Source organism: Ursus maritimus, unplaced genomic scaffold (genome assembly GCF_017311325.1).
Source record: "Ursus maritimus isolate PB19 unplaced genomic scaffold, ASM1731132v1 scaffold_26, whole genome shotgun sequence".
In the NCBI taxonomy this organism is placed as follows: domain Eukaryota; kingdom Metazoa; phylum Chordata; class Mammalia; order Carnivora; family Ursidae; genus Ursus; species Ursus maritimus.
In genome coordinates this window covers 41,452,516-41,479,077 of record NW_024425119.1, presented here as the reverse complement: position 1 = coordinate 41,479,077, position 26,562 = coordinate 41,452,516, and the positions used below count along the sequence as shown (strand labels likewise).

At 49.9% G+C, this 26,562-nt stretch overlaps 1 protein-coding gene and 2 long non-coding RNA genes across 6 annotated transcripts in view; 1 reads left to right on the top strand and 2 right to left on the bottom strand.

Moving 5' to 3' along the window:
• Positions 1 to 116: 116 nt before the first annotated feature.
• LOC103675493 lies at positions 117 to 13,069 on the bottom strand. Of its 2 annotated transcripts, none has more exons than XR_005837940.1 (2): positions 12,684 to 13,069; positions 117 to 1,673 (listed from the first exon to the last, which is right to left on the bottom strand). It is a non-coding gene; the product is annotated as an uncharacterized LOC103675493 (long non-coding RNA). The 2 variants fall into 2 exon arrangements; XR_571860.2 differs by lacking the exon at positions 12,684 to 13,069 and adding an exon at positions 9,685 to 10,867.
• A 32-nt stretch (positions 13,070 to 13,101) lies between these two features.
• The window catches only part of GALNT6 (polypeptide N-acetylgalactosaminyltransferase 6), a 34,265-nt gene continuing 20,804 nt past the window's right edge, over positions 13,102 to 26,562 (top strand). Inside the window, exons 1-4 of one of the 3 annotated variants that reach the window (XM_040642462.1) lie at positions 13,102 to 13,234; positions 19,836 to 19,958; positions 24,055 to 24,647; positions 26,372 to 26,544. In XM_040642462.1, the coding sequence (XP_040498396.1) occupies positions 24,157 to 24,647; positions 26,372 to 26,544 (664 nt within the window). In that variant the 5' untranslated portion in view covers positions 13,102 to 13,234; positions 19,836 to 19,958; positions 24,055 to 24,156. Of the gene's footprint in view, positions 13,235 to 15,925; positions 16,048 to 17,160; positions 17,414 to 19,835; positions 19,959 to 24,054; positions 24,648 to 26,371; positions 26,545 to 26,562 lie in introns of those variants that run through there. The other 2 variants (XM_040642463.1, XM_040642464.1) reach the window with 2 other exon arrangements.
• LOC103675491 lies at positions 19,067 to 25,603 on the bottom strand. Its single transcript, XR_005837933.1, has 2 exons — positions 25,156 to 25,603; positions 19,067 to 19,304 (listed from the first exon to the last, which is right to left on the bottom strand). It is a non-coding gene; the product is annotated as an uncharacterized LOC103675491 (long non-coding RNA).

Here is a 26,562-nt window from a genome sequence, read left to right as displayed (position 1 = left end):
CAAAGGCACCATTTCCTAAGTTTTTCTTGGGAGTTTCTCTCTGCTTCCTCCCTGCCAGGCCTGGTTTTAGGTGACCACAGACAGCCCTTTTACCAGCCCCCCTCACAATATGTTAATTCAGTGCTCATACTATTTATTGGTCGGATTCTTTGGGTTGCAAGGAACAAAAACACACTCAAAAAATTTCAACCAAAATAGTAGAAAAGAAGAAAAGGAAGGGAGGAAGGAAGAGAGAAGAAAGGAAAGAAAGGTAAAAAAGCGAGATGTCTAGGAATGAATGACTTCAGGGACAGCAGGATCCAGGAGTCCAAAATATATCACTGGGGTCCTCTTGCTCTTTGTCTTTATTCTCTGCTTTCTCGGTGTTGCCTTCACACTCAGGCTGACCTTCCTCATGCTATGGCCAAGATAGCCATTAGCAGCTCTCAACGGACACCATCCCCTTCCCAGTTAACGAGTCCATGCTGGTCACGTGGGTGGGGGATAGGCGGTGTGGGCTGGGCGAGGGCCCTCCCCCTCCCCTGCTAGTTCTAGGAAATATCTCCAAGAAGGCTCTGAGTAGTCCGACTTGGGTACTGTGCCTAATGTTAAACCAATCACTTGTGGCCAAAGGATCACAGGTCCACTGTTGGTGCTGGGGAGTGAGTTGGGCCTCATCTGAACTTCATGGAGGAAGAATCAAAGGGAGGTAGTCCCCTGATGATCTTCTAAACAAAGAAGGTGGCTCTTTACACTTGACCGTCCCCATCCCTGTGTGTCCTTGTGCATAGGTAAGCTCCCCAATCTCTCCTGCATTCGGGAGTCAACTTCTAGAGACTGACAACGTTATTCTCAGCAGGCAGCCCGAGGTTCCAAAGCTGTCATCGGGTTCCAGGCAGCTCCCGACATCAGATTTGGGTCTGCTCTTAGAGAAACGGCAGCAGTGGCTAAGCAGCGAGAGTCCTAGCGTTCGTCCCTAAGTCAGGCTTCACCCCTAGCGAAGCCCGCCTCCCTTATCTACCGGAAGACAGAGACCACTATGGTGGGCCCTGGGCAGAAAGGGGGCTCCAGGGCCCTGCGGCCGTGGCTGGCACACGTCCTTGTGCAGCTTGTGTCCTGACACGGGGCTGCATCTGCCCAGAGAAAGGGGCACCCTTGAACAATTCCAGCAGCTTCCAAGAATTCATCAGACTTCTGACAGGCTAACAGCCACTTACATGCAGCACAGGGACAGATAAGGGGTCCTTGCGTCAAGGCCGACACAGGAAGAATTTCCACGCTTGGACTTAGACCCGAGCGACATGGCTTGGGTATCGGCATGATTGCTTTATGAGGTATCTTTGCTGTTCCTGGGTGCGATGTGGCTGGGGTATCAAGATAGTGAACCCGCAGGCCTGCACTGCTCTGGTCTGGCAGACACCTTGCTCCCCATTGCCTGCCAACGCCTCCAAACTCTGCAGTGGGGCCGTTTCTCTGTGAGCTGATGACCGAGGCTTCGGGGGGTGGCGGTCACCCACCTGCGTGGGCCTTCATCTCCTGTCCATCCTGGGCGCTGCTTTCAGCCGCTTTAGGAGTAAACCAGAATGCAAGAACTTTGAACGGGATCCAAGTGGTCACTCTTGCCCATCCTCAAACCCAGACCAAACTTCACGGGTCAGTCAAGTTCATGGAGCTGCGAGGCTCCTGCCCAAACTCTGAAAATGAGGAAACAAAACTGTCAGGTGTAGTTACAGGTGCATCCCAAGAAAGCTACACGTTGAGGGGCGCCTGGGTGGTGCAGTTGTTCGTTAAGCGTCTGCCTTCGGCTCAGGGCATGATCCCGGCGTTAGGGGATCGAGCCCCACATCAGGTTCCTCCGCTGGGAGCCTGCTTCTTCCTCTCCCACTCCCCCTGCTTGTGTACCCTCTCTCGCTGGCTGTCTCTGTCAAATAAATAAATAAAAACTTAAAAAAAAAAAGAAAGAAAGAAAGCTACACGTTGGCTCCACTGACCCTTCTACTCAGGCCTGAGCGGCCCCCGCACGTTTAATAGAGTTCAGTGGCTCTCCTTGGTGGGAGAGGGGAGTGGCCTCGGGGGCCTCTGGGGTTGTTGTTGAACACGGAGTGTCTATCATCTCTGAGCAACTTAGTGATTTGCGCATATCATCTCATCTAAATCTCACAGCAGACCCACATCATCTCTGAGGACAAGCGGCTTGTCCACTTTACGTTCATGAAATCACTCTCTGAGTCTCTCCTTTGATTGGGGGGAGGTCTGTGAGGGCCTCCCAGCCCCACATACTGAGATGTGCCTCTTCCATAGCCTCGAGACATGGGGTGACCCAGGTGAAGTGACTTGGCTCCTCTAGACCACTCCTTGGACTTGAACTCCCTGCTTCCAAAAAGGGACGTACTCCTCTGCAAGGTCTCAGAGAGGCTGCTCATATGGGCAACAGCCTCCGGATCCCATTCAGACATGGCTTTCTGGGTCCCTGGAGTTTGAAGGTTCTTTGACTCCCCGGGTAGGATTGTTTCCACTGTTGGATTCCAGGTTCTGGAGAAAATTCTAGTTTTTGTAGGCTCAAAGCAAAATCTTAAAGCCCTTAGAGAAGGTCTGAGCCCCTTGAGGCTGGTTTTCCCCTTCGATCCAGTCAGCCCACTAAGTTCTGTCACCTTAAGGGATGCCAGCGAGGGGTGGACCTCGTGAGCATGGTAAGTTCCAGCTCAACTGTGCCAACAAGGGGCCCAGGTTCTGTTGTCCCTCTGCTCCACCCTGTGACTGTGTGGGCTTTATTCTCAGGGAGGCTTCTCAGGGGCTATCCTTTTCTTGAAACTGTTTTTTTGTTTTTTCGTGTTTTCGTGGGTTTTTGTTTTGTTTTGTCTTTTAAGGAATGAGAGCTTTCTCAGAGGTCCCCAGCAGACACTCTTCTTTGCCCATCCCTGGCAAGAAGAATGGGATCACTACGTCGAGCTTAGATTAATCACCAACGGACCACGAAATGCCAAGGGGTAAGCTACCCTGACCACTCCAGCCTTATGAGATATTATGATTTATAAGAAATATATATTTGGTCTTCTCCCTGGCTCACAGCTCTCAAAACCTTTGCCATTTCTGGCAGCACTGAGAGCTTAAAGGCGTCTCTTGTGTTATGCTAATAAGGTGACTTTTGGAATGCACCTACAAATGGGGCTGGTTTCGAGGGGAGCCAACCATGCGATCAGGAGGGTTAGAACCTTCAGTCCTACCTACCTCATGACCTCCAGGGAGCGGAGGAGGGACTGGAGGTTGAATCATTTCATCACGGTCAGTGATTTTCAATGACTCATGCCTATGTAATGAAGCCTACATAAAAACTCAAAAGGACAAGGTTCAGAGAAGCTTCCATGTTGGTGAACACATGATTTGGGAAGAGGGGCATGCCTGGAAAGGACTTGGAAACTCCACAACTCTTCCCACATTCCTTGCCCTAGGCATCTCTTCCTTCTGGCTATTCCTAAGTTACATCCTTTTATCATAAACCGGTACTCTAGTAAGTCAAATGTTCTTCTGTGAGCTGTTCTAGCAAATTAGTCGATTCCAAAAAGGGGTCTTGGGAACCTCTGATTTATAACTAGTCCATCAGAAGCATAGGTAACCAAATGGGCTTGCAACTGGCACCTGAATTGGAGGCGGGGGGCAGTCTGGTAAGATTGAACCCTTACCCTGTGAACCCGATACTATCTCTGCACAGATAGTGTCTGAACTGAGTTGAATTACAGGACACCCAGCTGGTGTCTGAGAACTTGCTGGTGTGGGAACACTCCGCACGCACGCACTCACGCACGCACTCACGCACGCACGCACTCACGCACGCACGCACTCACGCACGCACGCACTCACGCACGCACGTACTCACGCACGCACGTACTCACGCACGCACGTACTCACGCACGCACGTACTCACGCACGCACGTACTCACGCACGCACGTACTCACGCACGCACGTACTCACGCACGCACGTATGCAAGCTTATCAGAGGTGGGTCCAGGAACTTCATTGACCTTGAAGTTTAGAACCTGTGGGTTCCTCAGAGCATTGAATGCCAAGACAGGATAGCTCATGACAGAACCCGTCAAGGTCCTAAAACTCCATCTCCAGCTCCCTGCAGAGGACATGCTTCTATTCTTGAGGCATCCTTGTTTGGTACCTGGTAAGCCTGGAATCGTTTTCCAGGCACCTCTGAGAACAGCTGAACCCCAGGATATGTCAAGTCTTGACAATTCATGAGTGGAGCCAGTATCTTTTCAAAGTTTGAGGTCACCCCTTATTGCGGCAAAAATCCCTGTCACATCTCACTGCAATCTGGCAGAATGTGCAATTATCACGGAGCCGCTCTGGGTCTGCCTTCTCCTGGTGGTATAAGATGTGAAGGAGTTCCTTCATGGGCCTCTAAGGTTCTGGTAAAATAATTACGTCACGTAAATGAACTAGATAATCCACATCCCACCTTGCCTTTAGCACGGAGTGGTTAGAGGGATCAGGGGTCCCTGAGGTGTTCTGGGCATCCCTTCAAGTTGCTAAAACACCACGGGCAAGTAAGAATATATTTTTTTCTTTCCCTCACTAAGCATAGATTTTTCTTAATACCACTCCTCATCAAACACCAACTCCCTGTATGGCAGTAGGTCCCATCTCTGAGAAAACCCATGCACACCCCCATTGTGTCCAAGCGTTCTACCCACTACCCGGGAGTGGGGAGTTCACAGGGCCACACTGATCACCAGTAGTTCCTCAAAGCGTTTCTGTACATCTCTAATTTTAAACAATAAAAGCTATCTTAACCTGCTTTCAGCAAACATGAGCCACACTCCTTTCCTGGAGAAAGAAAAGCTTACTCTAGTTGAGCTCTTCCTTTTCAGCCTCTCCTCCTGATCTCGGGGTGGTTAGAAATCGCTGAGATCAAAGCCCTCCGGATTTATCCGCAGGCCCAGGTAGAAGAAACCCAGAGGAGAGCAGGGGGTGGTACCTGGCTCTGTGTGGCCTCTGCCCACTCTACCTACCACATCTGGGGAGGAAAGACCACTTTGCACAGACACACTGCTTTTGGAGAATGCTATATTTTATACAGGCTGGATTTAAAAATCAGACATCTGGTAGCTGGAAGAGCCAGGATTCAACCCAGGTCTCGCTCCAAAACTGTTTTCACTTTGCCAAAATTATATGTTGTTGATATGTCTGTCTACTTAGAAAACCCAAGAGAATCAATTAAAAATCTATCAGAGCCGCAAAGATAGCTCGGTATGTTGACTGCTTTTAAAATAACATTAACCATTTCAGACAATGTAATGAAACCATTGACTACTTAAGGTACCTGCAAACATCAGGGTGACTCCTTCTCTAGGCTATGTTTCTAGAAAGAATCAAAAGAAACCAGGAACCGTGGCTTCTTCTGGGAAGGAAAACTAAGTGACCCGGAACGGGAGTAGGAGGGAGACTTACACCTCACTATTCAACATCTGATCGTTGTGCCATGGGTACATGTTACCTATTGAAAATCAAAATTCCGTGGGATTAATAAGCAGTGAGGCAAAAAGCTGAGGATATCAGGGCACCTGCCTGGCTCAGTCGGAGGAGCCTGCGACTCTTAATCTCAGGGTCCTAAGTTCGAGCCCCACATTAGATGTAGAGATTACTAAAAAAAATGAATATAAAAAAACTTTTTTAAAAGTTCAGGATATTAACAGGACATTAAACATCAGGACATTAGAACGACTGTTGAGTCATTCTATCACCTCTAATCATTTTCAACCTAAAATAATATTAAACGACACTCAAACGCTATCAGGTAGCATTTCAACCCTCTCTAATTAAATTTACTGTTTTTTCAAATGTCTAAGAAGATGGGAACCTCCTCTCCTCTTTTTAAGGGATAGATTAACAAAGGTTGTGCTGTTACCCGGAGGATAGGTTGCTCTGAGGGATAGTTTATTTCTCCTGTTATTATTTTCCTCTGGGTAAAATGACTGTCAGGTTAAGATCCAATTATCTCTGTCTCAGAAGGTTCAATGTGCATCTCTCTCTCTCTCTCCCTCTCTCTCTCTCTCTTTTTTAAGAAAAGCTATTATACAATACGATATCATTAATTTGGGGCAGAAAGAGTTCTCACAGCAAAACCTTACGAGCATTTCGATGTTTTATTCTTTCCAGTTATTAAAGTTCTCTTTTGCAAAAGGTACACATAGATCGTGGGCACCCTGAGTGCTTTTAAGGAGAAGAGTCCATTGTCACAGTTTGCCAATCCCATGTGATTTTCCAAGACAGGGAAAACTATTCATTGTAGCATAAAAGGAGGCCTCTGTTATACAGAAGAAAAACTGACCAAGCGTCCCCTGGAATAGATAATATTTACATCAGCAACCAAAATATAAAATACCAAGAGATCATTTTAAGAACTGTGCAGACTGGGGAGGGAAAACACCAGAAAAAACTTTCTGAGCTTCATAAAACAGGGACTTGAATAAATGGAGAGACTTGCAGAAAGTAATGGCTAAGACCTCAGCCCCTGGAGTCCCAGGCTCTGCTGATGTTATAAACTGCTCACTTGTAAAAATGAGGGGGTTCCTCGTACCCTCTACAGCAGAGAACAACAGAGAGACGCCTACAGAGAGGGGGCACTGTTACCTGTCAAGTAGTCTGTGTTATGCTGGGTTTCACAGAGCCCAAAGATGCCAACATTTCCTGCAATAAATGGGGCAGAGGCCTAGACAAGTTGGGCCTAAACCTGTAACAAGCTGTTTTTTCTAGCGGATTCTCCATACTTGCCCAACGTCCACAGTCTCACCTCATGCATGGCTGTCATATTAGTCAGGTTCTCTAGCGAAACAGAACAAGATATACAGAGAGAGAGAGAAAGATTTATTTTAAGGAATTGGCTCATGCAACTGTGGGGGCAGGCAAGTCTGAAACTTGCAGGGCAGGCCAGCAGACTGGAAACTCAGGCACGGTTTCTACACTGCGGTCTTGGGGGAGAGCTGATCCTTCCCAGGGAGACCTAAGCTTTGCCCTTACAGCCTTCAACTGATTGGATGAAACCCACTCATATCATAGAGGATAATCTGTTTTACTTAAAGTCAACGGACTCTAGAGGTCAACGACATCCACAATCTGGAGGATCTAGACCAGAGTTTGACCAACCAATTGGGCACATAGCTTGATCAAGCGGACACAGAAATTAGTCATCACAGCCACCTCCCAATACAAGCGATCTCCTGGACCCACCACTCAGGCCATCACCTCCTTCCTTGCAGGTGTCCAGGGGTGTAGCATTTCTCCTTTGAGATCCCCCTAACGCAGAAGGACCGATAACAGCTCACCTTCCTATAAGCTGGATGGCTACCTTCTGTGGGACCCTTGGTGCCTCCCAGGGTGGTTACCACACACACACACACACACACACACACACACACACACACCCCTACTCTCGGCGGGAAGGAACTACTTCAAGGTGAGTTATCTCAAGCTGAGCTCAAAGGTGAGTTATCCCCCAAATGCCAACCACAGTGACTTTCTGGCTCCTCTCTCATTGGAGGATCAAGTGAGTAGGAAAGAAAAACACGTACAGATTTAACCTCTAATGGGACAGCCAGCTACACATAATAGGAAAAAAAAAGACAAACAACCTTAATGTCCCGAAATAGGTGGTGGGCTAAGAAAAAAAGAAGGCTTGTCTATGCAACGACCACTATGCAGTGATTAATGATCTCATGTGAGATTATTTCATTACCTTGAAAAATATTCACAATATAGTAAGTCAAAAAATCGGGTTATAAAAACAGCATATTCAGTATGATTCCAGCTGGTCGTATGCATATAGTAATTAAATGCATATGTAATTCTGTACGTATATATATAATTCCATGACTATATATATAGTTATTTAACATGGATTTGTAATACAAATCAGTATATTATATACCAGTAAATGAAACATTGCTAATCAAATTATGACATCATCAATATAAGATACATCCTGGTCTCGGGGCCCCTGGGTGGCTCAGTTGGTTAAGCATCTGACTCTTGATTTTGGCTCTGGTCATGATCTCAGGATTGTGAGATCAAGCCCCACATGGGGCTCATGCTTGGCTGGGAGCCTGCTTGAGATTTTCTCTCTTCCTCTCCCTCTGCTCCTCCAGCCCCACTCTCTCTCTCTAAAATAAATAAATCTAAAAAGAAAAAAAAGATACATCTTGATCTCAGAAATGTTAAAAAGTGAAAAAAACGCATCTCAGAATTGATGAATGCACATGTGCATGTGAATTATATATACACAGAAAAAACCAGAATTGTAAAAAACCAAAACTGAAACAGTGGTTTTTAGGTATCATAATTATGAATAGCTTATTTTTTTGCCTTTGTGTTTTTTGTGTTTTCTAAATTTTATATGTTGGACATATGATACTTGAGTAATTAGAGAAAACAATATGCTATATTACCTACCCTGCAACTCTTCTAATCCCTCTTCCCTTATGGTCCATCGCCTTCGGGTTCTTTGGCCCCTAATCTCGGGCCAGGCTGAGCCATATGGGAGCCGGAGGGAAAAGGAAATTGGCTTCCATGAAAGCAAACTTATCGATGATGTTTTCAAAATCTAATTCCTTGCCTATTTCACTTTCCACTGAGAGACTGTCATGCCTGACAATTTTTTTTGACCAAGTGATCATCTCAAAGAAATTTTAATTAATTTCTGCTGAAGTGAGATCATAGTAAATTCACTTTTGGTATAAATTAAATATTTAAACTGAAAATAATGTTGTGAGTTTTAATACACCTACTTCTCAATTTTTCAATAGTTTTTCAGTGATTTTAATGTTATAGAAAAAAATAACACTGAAAAATATATTTTAAAATCTATATGGAGTGCGTGAGCCTTTTCCTTTTGCCTCATGGACGAAGAGTCTTTCAGGATCTAGACAGTAAAAAGGAGTCTGAGCAGACACCATCTCCACAGCAACGGGCAGCATTTTATAGCAAGATATACACAGCTCTTTCTCTTTATTTGATAAAGTTTTGTACAGAAGACAGAAGATAGCATGTCTTTAAGAGCTCTTAAAGTGGGTGGGGGAGGGAAGAAGGGGTTGTTAAAAAATGAATTGAAATTTTCTGCGATATTAAGCTGGTGCTAAATAAGAATAATTATAAAAATTTTTCTAACATCTCAAAAAACAATTGTTGAGGGGCGCCTGGGTGGTTCAGTGGGCTAAGCATCAGCCTTCGGCTCAGGTCATGATCCCAGGGTCCTGGGCTCGAGCCCCCTCCCGCTGAGCAGGAAGCCTGCTTCTCCCTCTCCCTCTGCCACTCCCCCTGCTTGTGCGTGCTCTCTCTCTGTCGAATAAATAAATTAAATTTTAAAAAATTGTTGGTATTTTGTCCAAGATAGATTTTTGCATTAATTTGAGTGTGTTAAAATATTACATTATATTAATGTAAAATATTACATTAACTATTACTTGATTACTGAGGTTTTCAGTGTTCCCTTCAATTTTGCACCTAAGGCTAATACCTCACTCACCTTACCCTAGCCCTGGCTCCTCCCCAGTCATCATCCTTTTTACATTTTTTTCCTGTCCCACTAACAAAGTTTATTTTCTATAAAGTTGTTTTGTGAAATGGTTTGTGTACATTCGTACATTTATCAGCCTCCCTTCTTACACTGTAGGTGTCCTGAACAGAGAGCTGGGCTTATTTACCTTTATATCTCTGTGTCCTACCCCATACGGAGGCTGGCCTGTGCTGGGCTTCCACACCGTTTTGCTGATGGTAGAAGAAGAAGGAAAACAGCTAATGATAATAGTCAACATTCTAATACTTACTGAGTGCTTATTGTGTGCCAGGCGTTGGGTTAAACATTTTATTTATTTAATCTAACAACTCAATAATAAAAATAATATTTATACCCATTTTACAGATAGGGACATTGAGGCACGCCCAGGTGAGTGAATTGTAATGCTTGAGGGATTATGGCAGAATTTGGGACAGCTCTGCTTGGGTTCCTGAAACATTTTTTGCCTTGAGGGTTTCTGTTTTGGGCCTGAGGGAAATGAGATGAAAAGGAGGAAGGGGAAATATGGGCGGAAAAGATAAAGAAACAGATGTAACAGAAGAACCGAATTATCACACTTTCACATCAGTTATCTGCTCAAGCTTTACAACAAACTAGGCATCATTAACCTCCCTTTCCAGATGAGAAACGGAGACAGAATGAAGTTCAAGGATCTCATTCAGTTCCTTCTGCTGGTTGGCCACCTGCGGGCGGTGGAGGCGGGGTGGAGTGATAGCCAGGGTGGGCAGGCTATCAGGCAAGCCAGATGTACCCCACCAGCACCTGCCCGGCAAACTCACGGCGGCTTCCTGTGTGAACTTGGTCTGCTAAGTGGAGACAGCGCCCTGGCCTACTGGGCAAGTCTCCCTCCTTCCGCACCATCGAGAGGTGGGCGTCCCCTCTCTGGGACTACACGTGGAAGGAAGAGACTTGATAAGGGCCAAAGCTGATCTCAATAGCCTTGCAGAGCTGCCCTTGTCTTGCGTGCTTCAACCGATCTGTTTCCCACCACGTTTCCTGCCTTACGGGGGAACCCCCTAAAACACACCAATGTCAAAGGCGAGACTCAGAACACCCAGAAACAAAATCTAAAATGACCAAGAAAGAAAAATAAGACTGTAAGAAAATAACGAAATTCACAGGACTTCTCGAGGAATTCAGGCGTGTTCTACAGAAGAACTTAGTGATGGGAAGAGCTTCGCTCATGAATATGCAGAGATGATTTCTGGAGAGGACTGAAGGTCTAGGAAGGAGAAAATGCACCTTCCTTTTTACAGTGCTTGAAAAAAAATTTTAACCACGTGCCTATATAACTTTTTCAATTCAAGAAAACTATTTTGTTAAGTGGCTTGCCACCAGTGACAGCTGAGGTCACAGTCACCATTCAGCAGTGGCCCACCTCCAGACCTTCCCGGAGTGGAGGGCAGGGAGCCCAAACTGTCCTTCCAGCTAGGAGTGACAGCTCGGTGTGTGACACATCAGGGGTGGGTCACACATCCTGCAGACTACAGGCACCTCCAAATTAGGCAGCTAATTATTCTAAGGACTCAAAGTCATGTCTAAAATTTGAGTCAGCTGAAGTAAAATGGGATGAGTAATTTGCTTCCGGAACGTGGAGCACACAACACAGACAGGTGCGGCTTCCTGGAGAAGCCGGACAACACCCTCTCGGGAACCCCAGGCTAGGGTTGGTGGTCATCTGCCATGACCTGGGGAAGAAGTGAGGCTTCGGGTCCAGCCTAGCCCATCACCCTCAGGTCAAGCTGGGTCCTGACTAAGGCTCAAGGGCCAGGCTGGGATCACACAAGCCCAAGGGTCCCAGAGGCGAGTTCGAGGAAGGGCGGAGCAAAGACAAAAGGATCAGACCATACAGGAGTGTCTAGCCCCCAGAAGCCCAAACGAGGAGCGAGCGGCAGCCCACAATCTTCCATAGGAAATGCCCTTAGTCTGGGTAAGACAGCTGTTGAACAAGGCAAGTGACAAGAATGGTAGCAGCTGGAGCAGTGGGCGTTACAGCCCCGACGGTCTGTAAAGGCGCTAAAAGGGATGATCCAGGTAAATTCTGGAGAAGGTCTCTCTTCCAGAGTTTACACCCCAGGGAGAGTCTAGTGTGAAAGTAAGGGAGTTGGGGGGGGGATTGGAGTTAAGAGAGAGGTGACCCTGCCAAGAGTGCATGGACGCCTCTCTTTTCACCTCCTTTGGGGAGAGCCGTCCTTCCTGGTCCCTTGATCTAATGTAGCCGGGCAAGGTCTTCTCCGGGTTCCCTGGCCTGCCTCCTCTTTCCAGACTCCATCACCGGACAGCCTCTGGCCTCTTTCTGAATAAATAGTTCAATCCTACCTCGGGGTCTCAGATTAGAAAAGAAGATGACTTCCCTTAGACCAACCGTGGATCACCAAGTGGCTTCTCTGCCCTTCCCGGTTCATGTAAGAGCAGTCTCCTTGCTCAGTAAGGGCAGTCTCCTTGTTCAGATTTACGCACCCACACGCCTGCTCCCAGAAATCCACGCGTATTTAAATAAACAAAAGGAAAAACAGAATCAGTGGTCCAAGCTTCTACCGCAGAAAATTTCCAAATAACCAGCTCTTTGTAGCCATCCCTGCTACTTCTCTATGACTGAGATAAGGCCCTAAAAGACGACGTCACAGAACCGTAGAGCTGGAGAGAACCGGTGCGCTGCCCGAGGCTATGGCAGGGAGTATTCGGAGCCTGGGCTTCGAAATTGAATTTATTGATTCTCATTGTAGCCCTGCCACTACTTGTGCAATGGTTCTCAAAGTTGAGCAAGCACCAAAACCACCTGGAGGTCTTTTAAAAATGCACACGGCTGGGCCCCATCCCCAGAGTTTCCTATTATTTAGGTCTGGGGTGGGGCCCAACAATCTACGTTTCTAACAAATTGTCAGATGGTGCTGATGCTGCAGGTCCGGGAACCACACCTAGAGCCACACTCTAGCTGTGTGATCAGCCGCCTCCCGAGTGTATGCTGGCTAACAACCGGAGTCGTTGCTGGGGTCGGGGTTTACTTGAGACCTGGCGGACGAAGCCCTTAGCACTGGCGGTGGCACACAGTTACTACCCGCTCTCTTCGTCGGATGGAGGGGAGGAGTCACTTGCCCAAGACCACCCCGCCAATGAGAAGCAAACCTGGGACGGAGCCCCGGGGCTTCTCGGCGGCCGGCCGCGTTCCTCCCCTCCAGCGCCGCTGCCTCGCGGTTCGGAGCGCTCCGAGCCCGCGCGCCGCACGCTGCGGTTCCCTGCACACGCTGCTCCGCGCCGCCCGCGGCTCGGCCTACAACCTCTGGTCTTTGGGGTGACTAGGGCGCTCCAATCTCTTTTGGCGCTGAGAGCCTGGCCGCCGAGACTGCACCCCCGGGTGGGCTGAGAGCTGGAGAAGCTGGAGAAGCTGGAGACGCCGGGCTTCTAGCAGCGGCGGGGCGGGGGATGCCTGGGGCGCGGGGCGCCCTCCGCCCGGCCGCCAGCCTCCCGGCCGCCCTAGGCTCCCCGGGGCGTTCCGCGGTCCGCAGCGGCGCTCTAGGGTGAGCCGGGCGGCAGCCGGCACCTAGCCCGGGAGGGGCGCGAAGGGCGCGTCCCAGCCGCCGTGCAGGGCCCGCCCCGGCCCCGCCCTCCAGGACGTCCCGTCGGGAAACCCGCGAGCCGCACCGCGCAGCGGCCGCGGCTCTGCCTCGGCGCGACAGGTAAGCGGCAGAAGCAGCCGGCGACCCTCGCAGGCCCCCGCGACCGACCCCCCGGGCCTAGAGCGCAGAGCTCTCTCGCTTCTCGGGACTTCCCTCCCAGTCGAGCTCGCTTCTGCCAGGTCCTTGCTCCCCACCTTCCTCCTCCACTGACCTCCTCTTCTACTTCCTCCTCACCCCCCGCCACCCAGTGAAATGAAGGGGTTGGGCCAGACTGGTCCTAATCTGTCTTGGTGGCCTCTAGCTCCTCCCTCGGTAGAACCCCCCCCCACCCTCCTCCACCTTTGGAAGATGAATGAAAAGTTCAGACCTCTGGGACTTGGAGGGGTGGGTGGCAGAGGGACAGGCCGTAGCAGTCCCTCCAGGGTTCTACAGCCTTTTCCCTTTACCCGCCCATGCCCTCGCATCCCTTCTGTTCCCCTTCTTCCCAGATTGGGCCACCCCATGTGCTCTGGGTGCAGGAACCCTTTCAGAGAGCTATCCTCCTGCCAGTGCCACGTTGCTCCTGAATATAGGTGGGGTCTCAGATGTCCTCTCTCTGGTGTCTTGGGCCTTTTGGGAGTGGGAGCTGTGTGGTATTGTGGGAAGGGAGTCTCATGGGCGTTCATGACTATGACTGTCACCAACTTCCCGATTTCCCCGTCACTTGTTCCGACAAGCCCCAGGCGAACTGAAAGGAGAAACCGTTTGTTACTTGCCCAGGGAGCTAGTCATCTCAGACCCTGACTTCTGCAGAGGGTAGGACAGGGCTCTCCTGTGTGTAGGGGGGAAGGGGGGCTCAGTTTGTCAGCAAAGCTTAACACAGACCCCCTCTATTGGCGAACGCCCCATTGCAACAGTGTCAGGAAGGGTTTTAACGCTGCCCGTCCAGACCCACAAATGCAGTTTACAGGCACTGTAAGGTGAGGTTAGCAACTCTAGACCACCAAAGAGATGTGTGGGCTTCTGCTCATTTTACCAGAGATGTGTATGCACCACACAGGCCCTGTTCACCTCTCCAACATACGAGCCCCGTCCCTACCCATCAGAGGAAGGGTAAAAAGGATGAGACAGGCAAATTCACGGACAAGGTAAGGTGAGGGGTTTGAAAAATACTTTGGTTCACATTATCGTGCAGAAGCCAGTATCACTGCAGATACTTCCCTAGCTCCTGTCCCTCAGCCCCATTCATGTAGGCACACAGAGGTAACAAGAGAAAACTGCTTTCAGGGCCATCAGGACAGAAAGGACAGGACTGTCAAAGAGAAGAGGGCGTCTGGAGCCAGTAGAACTCCGAAGGATCCCAGGCTGCCCGAGATGGCCTAGTCCTTGGTAATCACTGCCCACAGTTGGCAGGACAGCTCATACCCACCCACAGCAGCGTGGAAGAACTCATGCCTGGAAAGGGGAGGTGCTGATGCATGTTGGATGCCCTCTGAGATCAGAAACCTCTCAGCCCAAGTTCAGTTGTCCTGGACAGGCCATAGGACCCTAGGCTTAGTCCAGGTAGCCATTGCCTAGAACAGAAGTGAGGAAGAGGAGGGGCGGCTAACCCTAAGACCAGGGGCCTCCCAGTGCAGCCAGGCAGTTGGGTATCGTGGATCCAGGCAGCTGACTTAGCTCCGTCTCTAATTTAGCTGTCTACCCTTAGCCAAATCACATAAACACTCCCTGGGTGGGGAGCAGATGAGGAGGTGTCTACGAAAGTGCTTTGGCAAAGCTCCAAGCAACAGCCAAATAAGAGGCAGCGTGGTGTCCTGGTTAGGACAGTGGGCTTTGGAGAGACCTGGGACCAAGTGCAAATTCTGCCTCTGCTGCTTCCTTGCTTTGTGACCTTGATCAAGTTACTTAACCTCCCTGTGCTTCGGCTTCCTTCCGTGTAAAATGGAAAAGATAACTGTCACGTGACTTGCTGTGGTGAGTAGTGATATCAAAAGCGGTGGTGGTATTGCCCTCCGCCTCCTCGGGCTCACGCAGACCTCACCAGCTCTGGAAGGCAAGCTGAGGATCAGAGAGGGTGTCTGTGCACCAGAGGGACCCAGCGAATGGCCATGCCAAAGACTTGGGTGAACTTGGTTCTTCATACAGCCCTCTGTCCCACTCTGGGAAAGCCCAAAATGTCCATTCTCATTCAATGAGAATGAGAGTGAGGGTTTGAATAAGCAAGAGGTCAAGTGCAGGGCAGTGCCTGTCTCTGTGTTGAGCTCAATGCTGTAATTGTGCTGTGTAAAAGGCTCGCTCAGTGAACAAGGTTGGGTTCAGTCTGGGGGAAAAAGGACTGTTAGAAGACTCTTTTGTGGCACCTGAGAGCCCCATGGGGGCAGGTTATTCTCCTGTACCCTGTGCAACCTGGTCCTAAGCTCTAGGTAGGCTTGAAGGAAGGGAGAAACCCAATCCGCACCCTCAGCTCTACCTAAAACAGAGAACAAAGGACAGACAGACCAAGGCAGTCGGAGAGCATGGCCAAATCCCTCAGGGCTGTGGGATGCCGTGGGGCTGAGAAGGCTAGCTGGGCTGGTCGGGGAAAAGCATTCTGGAGGCCGAAGATCGAGGACGAGGAAATTTAAGGACTGAGAAGGAGAAAGCAAACAATCTAGGTAACCTGAGTGCAGGCCTGTAGGTTCTCCGTCTCTCACAAAATCTAGTGGGGAAGTCCCACAAGGGGGAAGTGTGGGCGGTGAAACTTAGAAACAATACACAGGGATCCTGAGGGCAGGACGAAGCCCCTTAGTCTAAGAAGGCTTCTTGGAGGAGGGGAGCCTGAGGAAGACTTTGAAAGAGAAAAGAACACAGCTCGTTTAGCAAGAATATAAGGGAAAGGCTGTGAGGAGGAAAAGGTAATCCAGGGAGGGTGAGTCACAACAGGAAGCCGACTGCCCAGGCCCCGGTTCTTGCTACGATCAAATGGCGCTAAGGGAATAAGAATACAGCTGTTCGGACTGTGGAGGGGGGGGCAGCTCCTGCTGATCCTCCAGATGTGGCGAGATAAGGATGCTGTCTTGAGAGGGAGGGGAAGAGGGGGATCCAGGAGGCAGGGAATGAATCAGCGGGACCTGGGAGTGGGCGTGGAGTGAACCTCACATTGAGAAGGCACTGAAAACTATTGTAGGTGCCTGGGAGCGGGGCAGGGGCAGGGGCTGTTGGCGAGGATTTCCGTGCTACTGGCAGCGACGGGGACGTCGGGAAGGCCAGCCGACTTAGGGGGCGGGGCGTAGACCCCTCACTCAGGGTGTGGCAAGCTGAGTGTGGGTGGTCCTGGGTAGCAGCCCTACACCCGGGAGCAACCTGTGCGGTGAGGAGAGGAGGAAAAACCACAGTTCTGCCCTCTCCCCTTCACCACCCCCTCCTCAAATCTGGGGCCCTGCCCAAGCCTTCAGAAATACCATTTGGGGTCTCCCCTCCCCCCCCCACTCCGGCAGGGAGGAGCCAGCAGTCTCGAGCCTCCTCCCTTCGAGGTCCTCTAGTGAAAAACCTGTGAGCTATTGAACTTTGTTTGATCATGTATTATTTTGATTTTCAGTGGCTTTTGCAGACTTGGAATAAATTAACAAACATTTATTGAGCACCGACTACATGCCAAGCACTGTTCTTGGTATATGTTGTGAGCAAAATGTGGGTTGCGTTTTTCAATGGAATATCCATGTTTGGGTAACTTTGGCTTAAAATGTTATGCAAACATAAAATGAACCTAGATACCCCCGGGGGGAGGGGGGACTTGAGAGACTAGCTACAGAAATAACTTTCGGTGCATCTTTCTGAGAAAATACGCCACAGTCCTGCAGCTTGACTCTTGAGGAAAAGCTGAACTGTTTTAAAGGTGTAATTAAGGGGAAAGTGAAAACCTCCTGGCATTCTGTAATCAAAAGGGTCAGAGGGTGGGAGGAGGGGTTTGCAGGAGAGAATTTGCTACTCATGAGAACAGAGGAAGTGAAATGAGTGTTGTGTTTGATGGAGAAGTGCTGGTGACAAGAATCATCTGGCCCCAAAGGGCCTCTCAGTGCTCTCCCCCCACCAGTCGCTTGAAATTGACCCGCCCCCTCCCCAGCATGATGTCTAGCTCCACACACCTGTGCCCTTGGTGAGAAAGGTGACAGTCATCGCTTTTTCAAAGAACCTGTAATTGAGCTGTAGTCTGAGTAACTTGAGCAAACATCCCCGCGGTGCCGTCGACTGCTTACTTCCTGGCTGCCACGTCTCCCGGAGGTGAGCAGCTTAGCTGATAAACAGAAACTTTGTTGCAAAAAGGCCACCTGGCCAGCAAGGGCGTGTTCTGGGGTGGCTGACTCTGGTTGTCACAAAAGCTGACACTTTGCCTGGGACTTTCAATTTTGTCATTGTTAAAGCATTTGTAGTCGTAGGTAGGATTTGGGGGAAGGCAGGTGCCAGGTAGGGGTGGAGCCCCCGTAAGAGTGGAGCGGTGGGTGGCAGGGAGACTCAGAAAAATAGCCAGGCTCCCAGGAGCCTCACCCAGTCCCCAGACACCCCCCACTGCCGCCCCAGGTGACCTCCAAGAGGGAGGTAAGAGGACAGGAGCAGAGAGCAGTGGCCTGGGAGGTGGGAGACTAGCGTCTGCTCTTAGGAGCCACAGCTGTGTGATGCTAGAGAAGCCACCTAACCCCTCTGGCCTCTCCTGGAAGAGGAAGGCGCTGGACTTGCAGACAGACCCAGTCAAAGTGGCCCGCTGAGCTGGAACAACAGAATATCACGGACCTCAAGTGCTCGCTGCTTTAAGTGCATTCAGAATGTCTAGCGAGTTCAGCGCTTACCCTTGTAGCTTGGAACAGGTCATTTTAACCCCTCGGGCTTCATCTCATTGAACAAGGGTTTATGGAGTATCTACTCCCTGAAAAACTTGTGCTAGACTTTGCAAGTGACAGAAAAGGCGAAAACACCTTGCCTCTCTGGCCAGGCGTCCACGAAGGGGTGAGAGAGAACAGACTCCTCTGACCCGAGGTGGGCAGTGAGGAGGGCAGCGTGGAAGCACGCAGACAGAAGGGGGGATAGGGGGGAGAGAGGAATTCTGCTGGGAGATCCGAAGGGGCTTCTTGGAGGAGGCTAGGATATAAAAAGGAGAGACTGCACTGCATCGCTGGCTTTCAGACTTCTGGGACTGGGCCGAAATATGACAGACATTTTACAGCAAGACCTAGCGCCCACTCACATATGAGGGCTGTCCCAAAAGTCTCAGGGCACTTTTACACTTTACTCCCACTGGAGGTATGAATTCTACACACCGACAAAAAAGCATCTTTCACCTCTATTGAGTTTTATGAATTTTAAACAACAAAATTTGCCTTTTAATTTTGTATCAGCATGTGTGGTTTATCATCTCCAATGGGCGGAGACAAGCATTAAATAAAAATTTGTTACTCAAAATTAATAAAAATCAAGAAAAAATTCTGGTAAAAGTTTCAAATGATGTTCTTAAGTCTGTAGTGTTCACACTTCTGAAGTTATTAAAGCTTAAAACTGCTAAGACTTGGTACGCTCTACGTGTATATGTAATAACTGATATGAAATTTTAACAAAACAATACTTACCCATATTGCATGTGATACACTTTGGTATTTCTTTTTTCTATTCTATTCTGATCTTTTTTTCTAAAAGATTTTATTTATGTATGTATTTATTTATTTGAGAAAGAGAGAGAGAGTGCACGTGGAAGAGCTGGGGGAGGGGCAGAGGGAGAGGGAGAGGGAGAGGGAGAAGCAGGCTCCCCACTGAGCAGGGAGCCTGATGACAGGCTCTTCCCAGGACCCTGAGATCATGACCTGAGCTGTAGGCAGACGTTTAACCACCGACTGAGCCACCCAGGCGCCCCTCTATTCTGATCTTTAAAGGATATTTTCATGCTGATTTGCAACACTTTAAATTTATTCCACAGTCCTATAGTGGGTTGTAATCAGTGGTTTAATGGACCCTGGGGCTGGGTAAAACCTCAGTGAGAAAAAGTAACCTTGTGTTCTGGCTAGTGAGGCCAGAGGGGCAGGTCCCATTTGTTCAATCTAGGAAAGTTTCCTGGAAGAAGAGGTTTTCTGGCATCCTCTCAGTACTGAAACCAAGATGGCTCCATGTGCGGCAATCCCACGGGTGGCTGGAGGAAAAAGAGTTGGAAATGAATGCTCGGCAGTAGCAGGAGGGGAATGAGTGGGTGAGGGCTCTGGACATGTTTGCCAGTGGTCCTGGAGGCCAGGTGTGGGAGCTCAAAGGTGAGGGAGCTATACAAGACCCTGGAGGGAGGATCCTGTGAACTTGACCAAGTACCACATACAATAGGGACCACTCCTTGACCAGGCTGGTGGAGGGCGGCCTCCCCACCCTTGCTAACCACACTTCTGGAAATCTCCCACGCAGAGGCCAGGAATCCTTACTCCCAAAGTCCTCTGGCTTCCATCCGATTATGTGTCCCTTCTATCAGGCTCTTTCCTATTGCCCACATGCTGAGCAAACAGAGACCTAGTCCCTTACTGCCACGGCTAATCACAGGTGTCTCATTTCATTTCAGGATGTGGTTAGTACCTTGAGGAACTGCAGACTCCAGAGAGCAAGGCTTAGACAGGCAGGCTGGATTGAGAGAGCAGATGCCTGGGAAGAACTCAATTTAACCCTAGGTCTCTTTATCCAGGGGACATAAAAGGAGCAAAGGTGAACCCCACTGCAAAGGACCACGAGGCAATGCCAGGACAAGAGAATTGGAGTGACTTGGGTGATTCTGAGTGAATCAGTCAGGGAGGCCTTCCTGGAGGAGGTAAGTCTCGAGCACTTGGAAGCAGCTGGTAACCAAGCTGTTATCAGGTCTTTGTTTCTAACTGTGTTCCCTCTTTCTTGCTGGAGTGGGAAGGTAGACAGAAAGTATCAGGGAAGATGCAGCCTGCAGGATGGTTCAACACGGTCATGGCAAACACTCCCCACTTTTCGGGTCCTGTTGTTCGTGCTTAGCTGGGGCAGTTCCAAAATTGAGGCGGTGTGTAGCTCAACTGCTTGTGCTGCCCCAGCATCGCTCAACCGCTGGGGCAAAAATCTGCTTCTACACTGACTCCCCGCTTGAAGCCTTCTTCAAGCCCAAAGAGAGATCTACCTCTCTCAACTTAGCACTTTCTGTCTGTGCTGTTATTAAGTTTTAATTTTATTAATTCTTGAATAGGTAATGTGGTCAGGGTTCAAAGTGCAAAAAGGTATTCCGTGCAAGCTCTTTTCCCTGCTCCCGTTTCCTCCCTGGACGGGTGCCACCTGGACCCCGGGCTAGCAGTGCTCATTCTCCACCTGGATTTTAAAATCCCTTGGGGAAAGGAATTCTCCCTATCGCTCCGTGTCCCTTTGTGTCTCAGCTAGGGTGAGTTCTCCCATCCCATCACCCAAGGCAGTTTTCCTTGCACCACGTCCTCCCTCCTCATCCGCATCGCTGCTATCTTGGGTCAGACCCCCTCCCTCCCCAAACCCCCCGCATTGGCCATCCAGCTGCCAATCAGACCCATCTCCTAGACACCTTCCACCAGCTGTCATTACTGTTTTCTTGGAATGCTGGGCTCTGGCGAGGCTTTCGTTCTCCCATACCTCAGGTCAAGGGCAAACTTCTTGGCATGATGACCCAGTGGCAGCCACCTGTCCAGGCCCGTCCTCAGCTATTCCTGTCTGTCTTCTTGCTCCCACCGTACCGAACTACTGACAGTTCTCTGCTTGGCCGTGCTATTTCCTACCTCTAGGCCTTAGTCTGTGCTGTTCCCTGTGCCTGTAATGTGCTCACCTTGCCTGGCCAGCTCCTACGTGTGGGTTAGTGCTCAGGGCAAGCTCCTCCCACTGTGGGACTTCTTCACAGACACCACCCTTCCCCACTTACTTAGTTTCCTGCGTCATCTCTTCCTGGGCCCCAAGGGTGCCTGTCTCACTGGGCGATCTCCATTTAAAATCTGACTTTCCAGTCAACTATACTTCAATTCAATAAAAAAATCTGACTTTTCCAATTGACTACGTATGCTCCTTGAAGGCTGAACTTGCTCATCTCTGTCTCCCCCATTGTGATGAGGAAAACAACTTTTCAGAAAGACTGCTTTGTTTTTCTGAGTTGCTGCCTCGGCATTTTAGCGAGTATGATTACCCTACTCACATCCAGAGTCTGGACGTTTAGATAAGGACTTGAGTTTAGAACACCTGCCAAAAGTTCCTGCTTTGCTTTTAGGAAGACACCTTTTAAAATAACTTAAGAGTTAGGCCTGAGAAAAGTTAGTGACCTCCGTCCCAATCGCCTTTGAGTATAGGTCTATCTCTGTCTATCTCTGTCTATCTCTATCTCCGTCTCCTGCTTGCGGCGGCCCCTGGCCGAGGACTTCCCTTCCCCCGGCTCATTACGCCCCCTCGCTTCTGGGATCCGTAAGTAATAATAAATCTTGTGCCTCTGCTTCCTTTGCTGGTTGTGTTGAAACTGCGCCTTCAGTCAGAATGACCCCACGTGTTTCACTTCCCCAAAGTGGGACCTCAGATGCTGGGGGAGCCACCTGCAGGTCGTAGCCTGAATATTCTTAATTCGGTACATAAGCTCCCACTTAACACACCCGTGTCTGGCAGAGCCCCTGGCATGTAGCAGGTATTCAATCAATGTGGCAAAATGAACATATTTCCTCTCCTATCTCCTAGACAACTCCTGATACAAAATAGTTTCTCGAAGAGATTTCATTTTATTTGGGTTTTGACGATGCTCTTGAATCCGCTCTTATAAAAGAAAACCACCTGTCTAGCCCTGCTCCCTCTTGAGATCACGATGGACACATGTTCCCCAGATCCAGGTGACTCCAGACACCAGGCTTCTCTCCATGGGCAGGAAGGAGCTTGCATGTTTCAGTAACAGCATTAAGTAGCTCAACTGGCATTACGTTTAAAGAAGACATGCCACAGGTAATGAATGTGGCTTTGGCCGAGGACCAGGTACTCAAGGATAATTGCTGGGAAGCTGAGCAGGGATTAATTCATTATAATAATAGAAATAATTGATAGCATTTATTGAGGGCTTAGTATGTGCCCGGCACTCTGCTGAGTACGTTACGGACATTATCTCTGATTTCATCCTCACTGCAAACCTGTGTGTTAGGTAGTAGTTACCCCCATTTTCTAAGTGAGGAAATGGAGCCCTAGGGAGGTGAACTACTTGGTCCCAGGGACACACCGATGCTAATAATGGACACTAACATTTTTTGAGAACTTACTATGTACAGAGACTGCTAAACTTTTCTGTGAATTGTTTCGTTGAGCTTAAACCCTTATAACAACCCTAGGAAGTGGGCGCTATTGTTACTAGAAGGGGCAAAACTGGGATTTGTACCCAGGTCTCTTGCCACCAACATCTCGCATTTAACCAATAAGCCTTATGTTTTCAGGGGCGCCTTGGATGGCTCAGTCGGGTAAGTGTCTGCCTTCAGCTCAGGTCATGAACCCAGGTTCCCTGGGATCCAGTCCTGCATCCAGCTCCCTGCTCAGCGGGGAGTCTGCTTCTCCCTCTCCCTCTGCCGCCCCCCCTTGACTCACACGCATAAGCACACGCATGCTCTCTCTCACAAATAAATAAATAAAAGCTTTAACCAAAAAAAAAAAAAAAAGTCTTATGCTTCTAGAGTTCTCCGCAGAAAGTTTTGCACTCATCCTTCGAGCCATGCTACTAGAGAGCCTAAGGCTGGAAGCTGGTGAACACGTAATCCCATTTCTGCCTGCAAGATGTTGTCACAGAACCTCAGGGTTTGTTTTTTTCTTTAATTAAATATGAGTAGATACAGAAGAATATTTATAAAATACATGTAAGGGAGTAGAGAATAACAGTTCCACCAGCAGCCACTTGAGAAAAACTACTTCCAAGTCCACTGTGGGCTTCTATTCCCACACATTTTCCTCCCTCTCCAGAAATTGTGGTTTTCCTATTCCTTCAGGGTTTTTTTTCCCCTTCATTTTTTTTTATAGCTTGACCGCTCATTCATTTTTGTGTTCGTACACAATATATTTCGTTTTCCAAGGTTTTGAATTTTGTGTAAGTGGGTTCGTCCTGTACGTATCTTGCTGCAGCCTGCTGTCTGGCCTCAGCGGTTGCCCCGTGCAGCTGCTTCTAGAAGTAGCTCGTGTTTTGTCACTGCCGTAGAGTTCTCTGTGCTGCCGGTATTTCACACTTGTTCATTCTGTGGGTGGACATGGGATTGTTTCTAATTTTGGCCATTTTACTCAGTGCTGCTAGGAACTTTCCCGTACGTGCCTCCTGGCTCATAGACGCAGAAGTTTCTCTGGCATGTAAAACTGGGAGTAGAATTGCAGGGTCATAGGGTGTGTGTAGCGTATTTTTTTCTTCTTCATTATTTTTCTAAAAGATGTATTTATTTATCACTGGAAAGAGAGAGAGAGTGGGAAGAGGAGCAGAGGGACAGGGAGAGAAAATCCCAAGGAGACTGCCCGCTGAGCACGGAGCCCGACCTGGGGCTCAGTCCCACAACCCTGAGATCGTGACCTGAGCCAAAACCAAGAGTCAGAGGCTTAGCCTTAACCCAGGCACCCCGGGTGGGCACATGATAAATGTTGCTTGGTAACGCCACATTGTTTCCCAAAGCGGTTATGTTGGTTAAACCTCTTCATGCAGAATTTCATGTTCATAACATCCGATCCCTGAGTGTCACAGTCTTCAAGCAGGAGAGAAGCACTGAGTCTGGTTCCTCATCTTGTGGATAGAGGAGATTTAGGCACGGAAGAGTTAAGTGGCTGAGCCGAGGTGTGGTCACCATTCGGCAGCAGAGCCTGGACGCAAACCCCCAAGCCCCCAGACTCCCTCCATATCTCTGCCTTGGCTCATTTCTCTCTCTCATCCCTTCTCTTCTCAGGCTGAGGCCTGAGGTGTGGCCGCCACAACCTCTGGAGCTCTTGCCGGGGTCGGGCCCAGCACCCGGAGCTGACCCAGCCAGGGTGCCCGTCGGTTCCCCAGGATGCGGCTTCTCCGCAGACGCCACATGGCCCTGCGCCTGGCCATGGTGGGCAGCGCCTTCGTGCTCTTCCTCTTCATCCTGCACAGGGATGTAAGCAGCACGGAACAGGCCACCGAGAAACCATGGCTGAAGTCGTTGGTGAGCCAAAAGGATCACGTCCTGGACCTCATGCTGGGGGCCGTGCACAACCTTAGAGATTCGATGCCTAAGCTCCAGATCAGGGCTCCAGAGCCCCAGGAGACACCAGTCTCCGCAAACCAGTCCTGCCTGCCTGGGTTCTACACCCCAGCAGAACTGAAGCCCTTCTGGGAACGGCCACCCCAGGATCCCAACAGCCCCGGGGCCGATGGGAAAGCGTTTCAGAAGGACAAGTGGACCCCCGTGGAGACCCAGGAAAAGGAAGAAGGCTATAAGAAGCACTGTTTCAATGCCTTTGCCAGTGACCGGATCTCCCTGCAGAGGGCTCTGGGGCCGGACACCCGACCCCCTGAGTAAGTAGCACCCAGAGTCCTGGGGTGGGGCCAGGGCTCTGCCCGAGGTGTGACTGGTGTGGTCATGGCCATGGGCCAAAGGCCAGGTAAAGAACTGTTGGTGATTGTATGATATGGGCAAGGATTTCCTCTAAGCCCTCCCTTCCTTTCCTGAACAGTGCCCTTATCTTCACGGTTGGTATCGTGGTCAGGCCAGAGGCCCAGGGAGACCATGACAGTTAAATGACCAATTATGAAATTACAGTTACGAAGGAGACAGGATCCAGGAGGAGGAGCGCAGGGCCTGGGACCAGGACCTGGCATGAGGGTAACTGGAAGGGATGGTTCCAGACCTCAGACTCCACAGAGGCCTGCCCGAGAGCCTGTGGGACTCTGCCGTTGAGAAAGGGACGTTTCCAGACACAGCCCGGATGGTCAGGACTATCCCCCCGCCTCCTGGTTTCCCTCTGTGAAGGGCCACAGGACCAGGAATTCATTCCAGCCTCTAAGTGAAGCCGTGTATACTTACGGTTCTGGGCAGTGAACCAGCACTTGGATCTCTGAGCTGTGGCCACCTTGCCCCGAGGCTGCCGTGGCTGAGCTCACCCGGTCCTCAAGTCAAAGATGTTGTCTCTCCCAGCTCAAGAGTTAGACCCTTTCTGGCCTTTTCTCACAGGGCAGGCCCCTCCCTTGAGTTCAGGATTCCTTAGGGCTGTGAACCTAGGGTGCCTCCGACTTGGCCCAAGTATGAAAGCCCTAGAAGGTGGGGCCGCTGGGAGTTATCAGGAGCTCCTCAGCAGGGAGGCGGGCAGGGCAGGAGGGCAGCCAGTGGAGGAAGCTGGGGAGTCTGTTCTGCAGGATTCGTAAGCAATCTTTCTGACGGCAGAGGCGGATGAGAAAGGCTGTCAGGGGTGCCTGGGGGGCTCAGTCGGTTAAACGCCTGCCTTCGGCTCAAGTCATGATCCCCGGGTCCTGGGATGGAGCCCCACGCCCGCTTCCTGCTCAGTGGGGAGTCTGCTGCTCCCTCTGTCCCTCCCCCTGCTCCTTCTCTCACTCTCTAATAAGTAAAATAAAATCTTAGAAAAGAGAGAGAGAAAAAAATAGAAAGGCTGTCAGACCACATGATTCGCTGAGGTCTAGGATTCACACTGTCCCACCCCCAGGCGAGGCAGAGTGTCAAGAGTGTGGCGGCGTGGCCACATGCCCAGCGTAGCTGGAGTGGAGTCAGTGAAGACAGAGGAAAGGTCACAGGAAATCGTGCGTGATGGTAGTATCAGATTACAGGGGATTAATGAGGAAATGAGTTAAAGCAGCACTGTAAATTGTAAAGAAAAGAGTCTTTTTCTCTCCTTGAGTACGGAAATTGTAGCCACTTTTCTCAGATGTCAGATTTGCCCTTTATTACTTCCCCTCGGGGACCTCTGGATTGGATTACACTTCTTGCAGTACGCACATTACTGAGGAAGAGAGAGCCAGCCCTGGGAACTCCTAGAGCAGACGAGAGAAATCGCGGGGAGGGCAGGGGAGCCCTCCGCATCGGAGCTGGGGCACCGAGCCAGCTGTGGGGCACATGGGGTTTGGAGTGGGTTCACTAGGACCTGTGCAGAAGCTCAGAGTCGGTGGAAAATCAGAGTAAGCCGGGAACAGGGAGCAGAGGATGGTGATGGCAGCCTGTGGACAGGGCCCTCCCACCCCTGGAACTCCCGGGGACCTGGAGAGCTGTATCTACGCCTCCATCCTTCTAGATGTGTCGACCAGAAGTTCCGCCGCTGCCCTCCGCTGCCCACCACCAGCGTCATCATCGTGTTTCACAACGAGGCCTGGTCCACGCTGCTGCGAACCGTGTACAGCGTCCTGCACACCTCCCCTGCCATCCTGCTGAGGGAGATCATACTGGTGGATGACGCCAGCACTGACGGTGAGGCCGGAGGGGGCC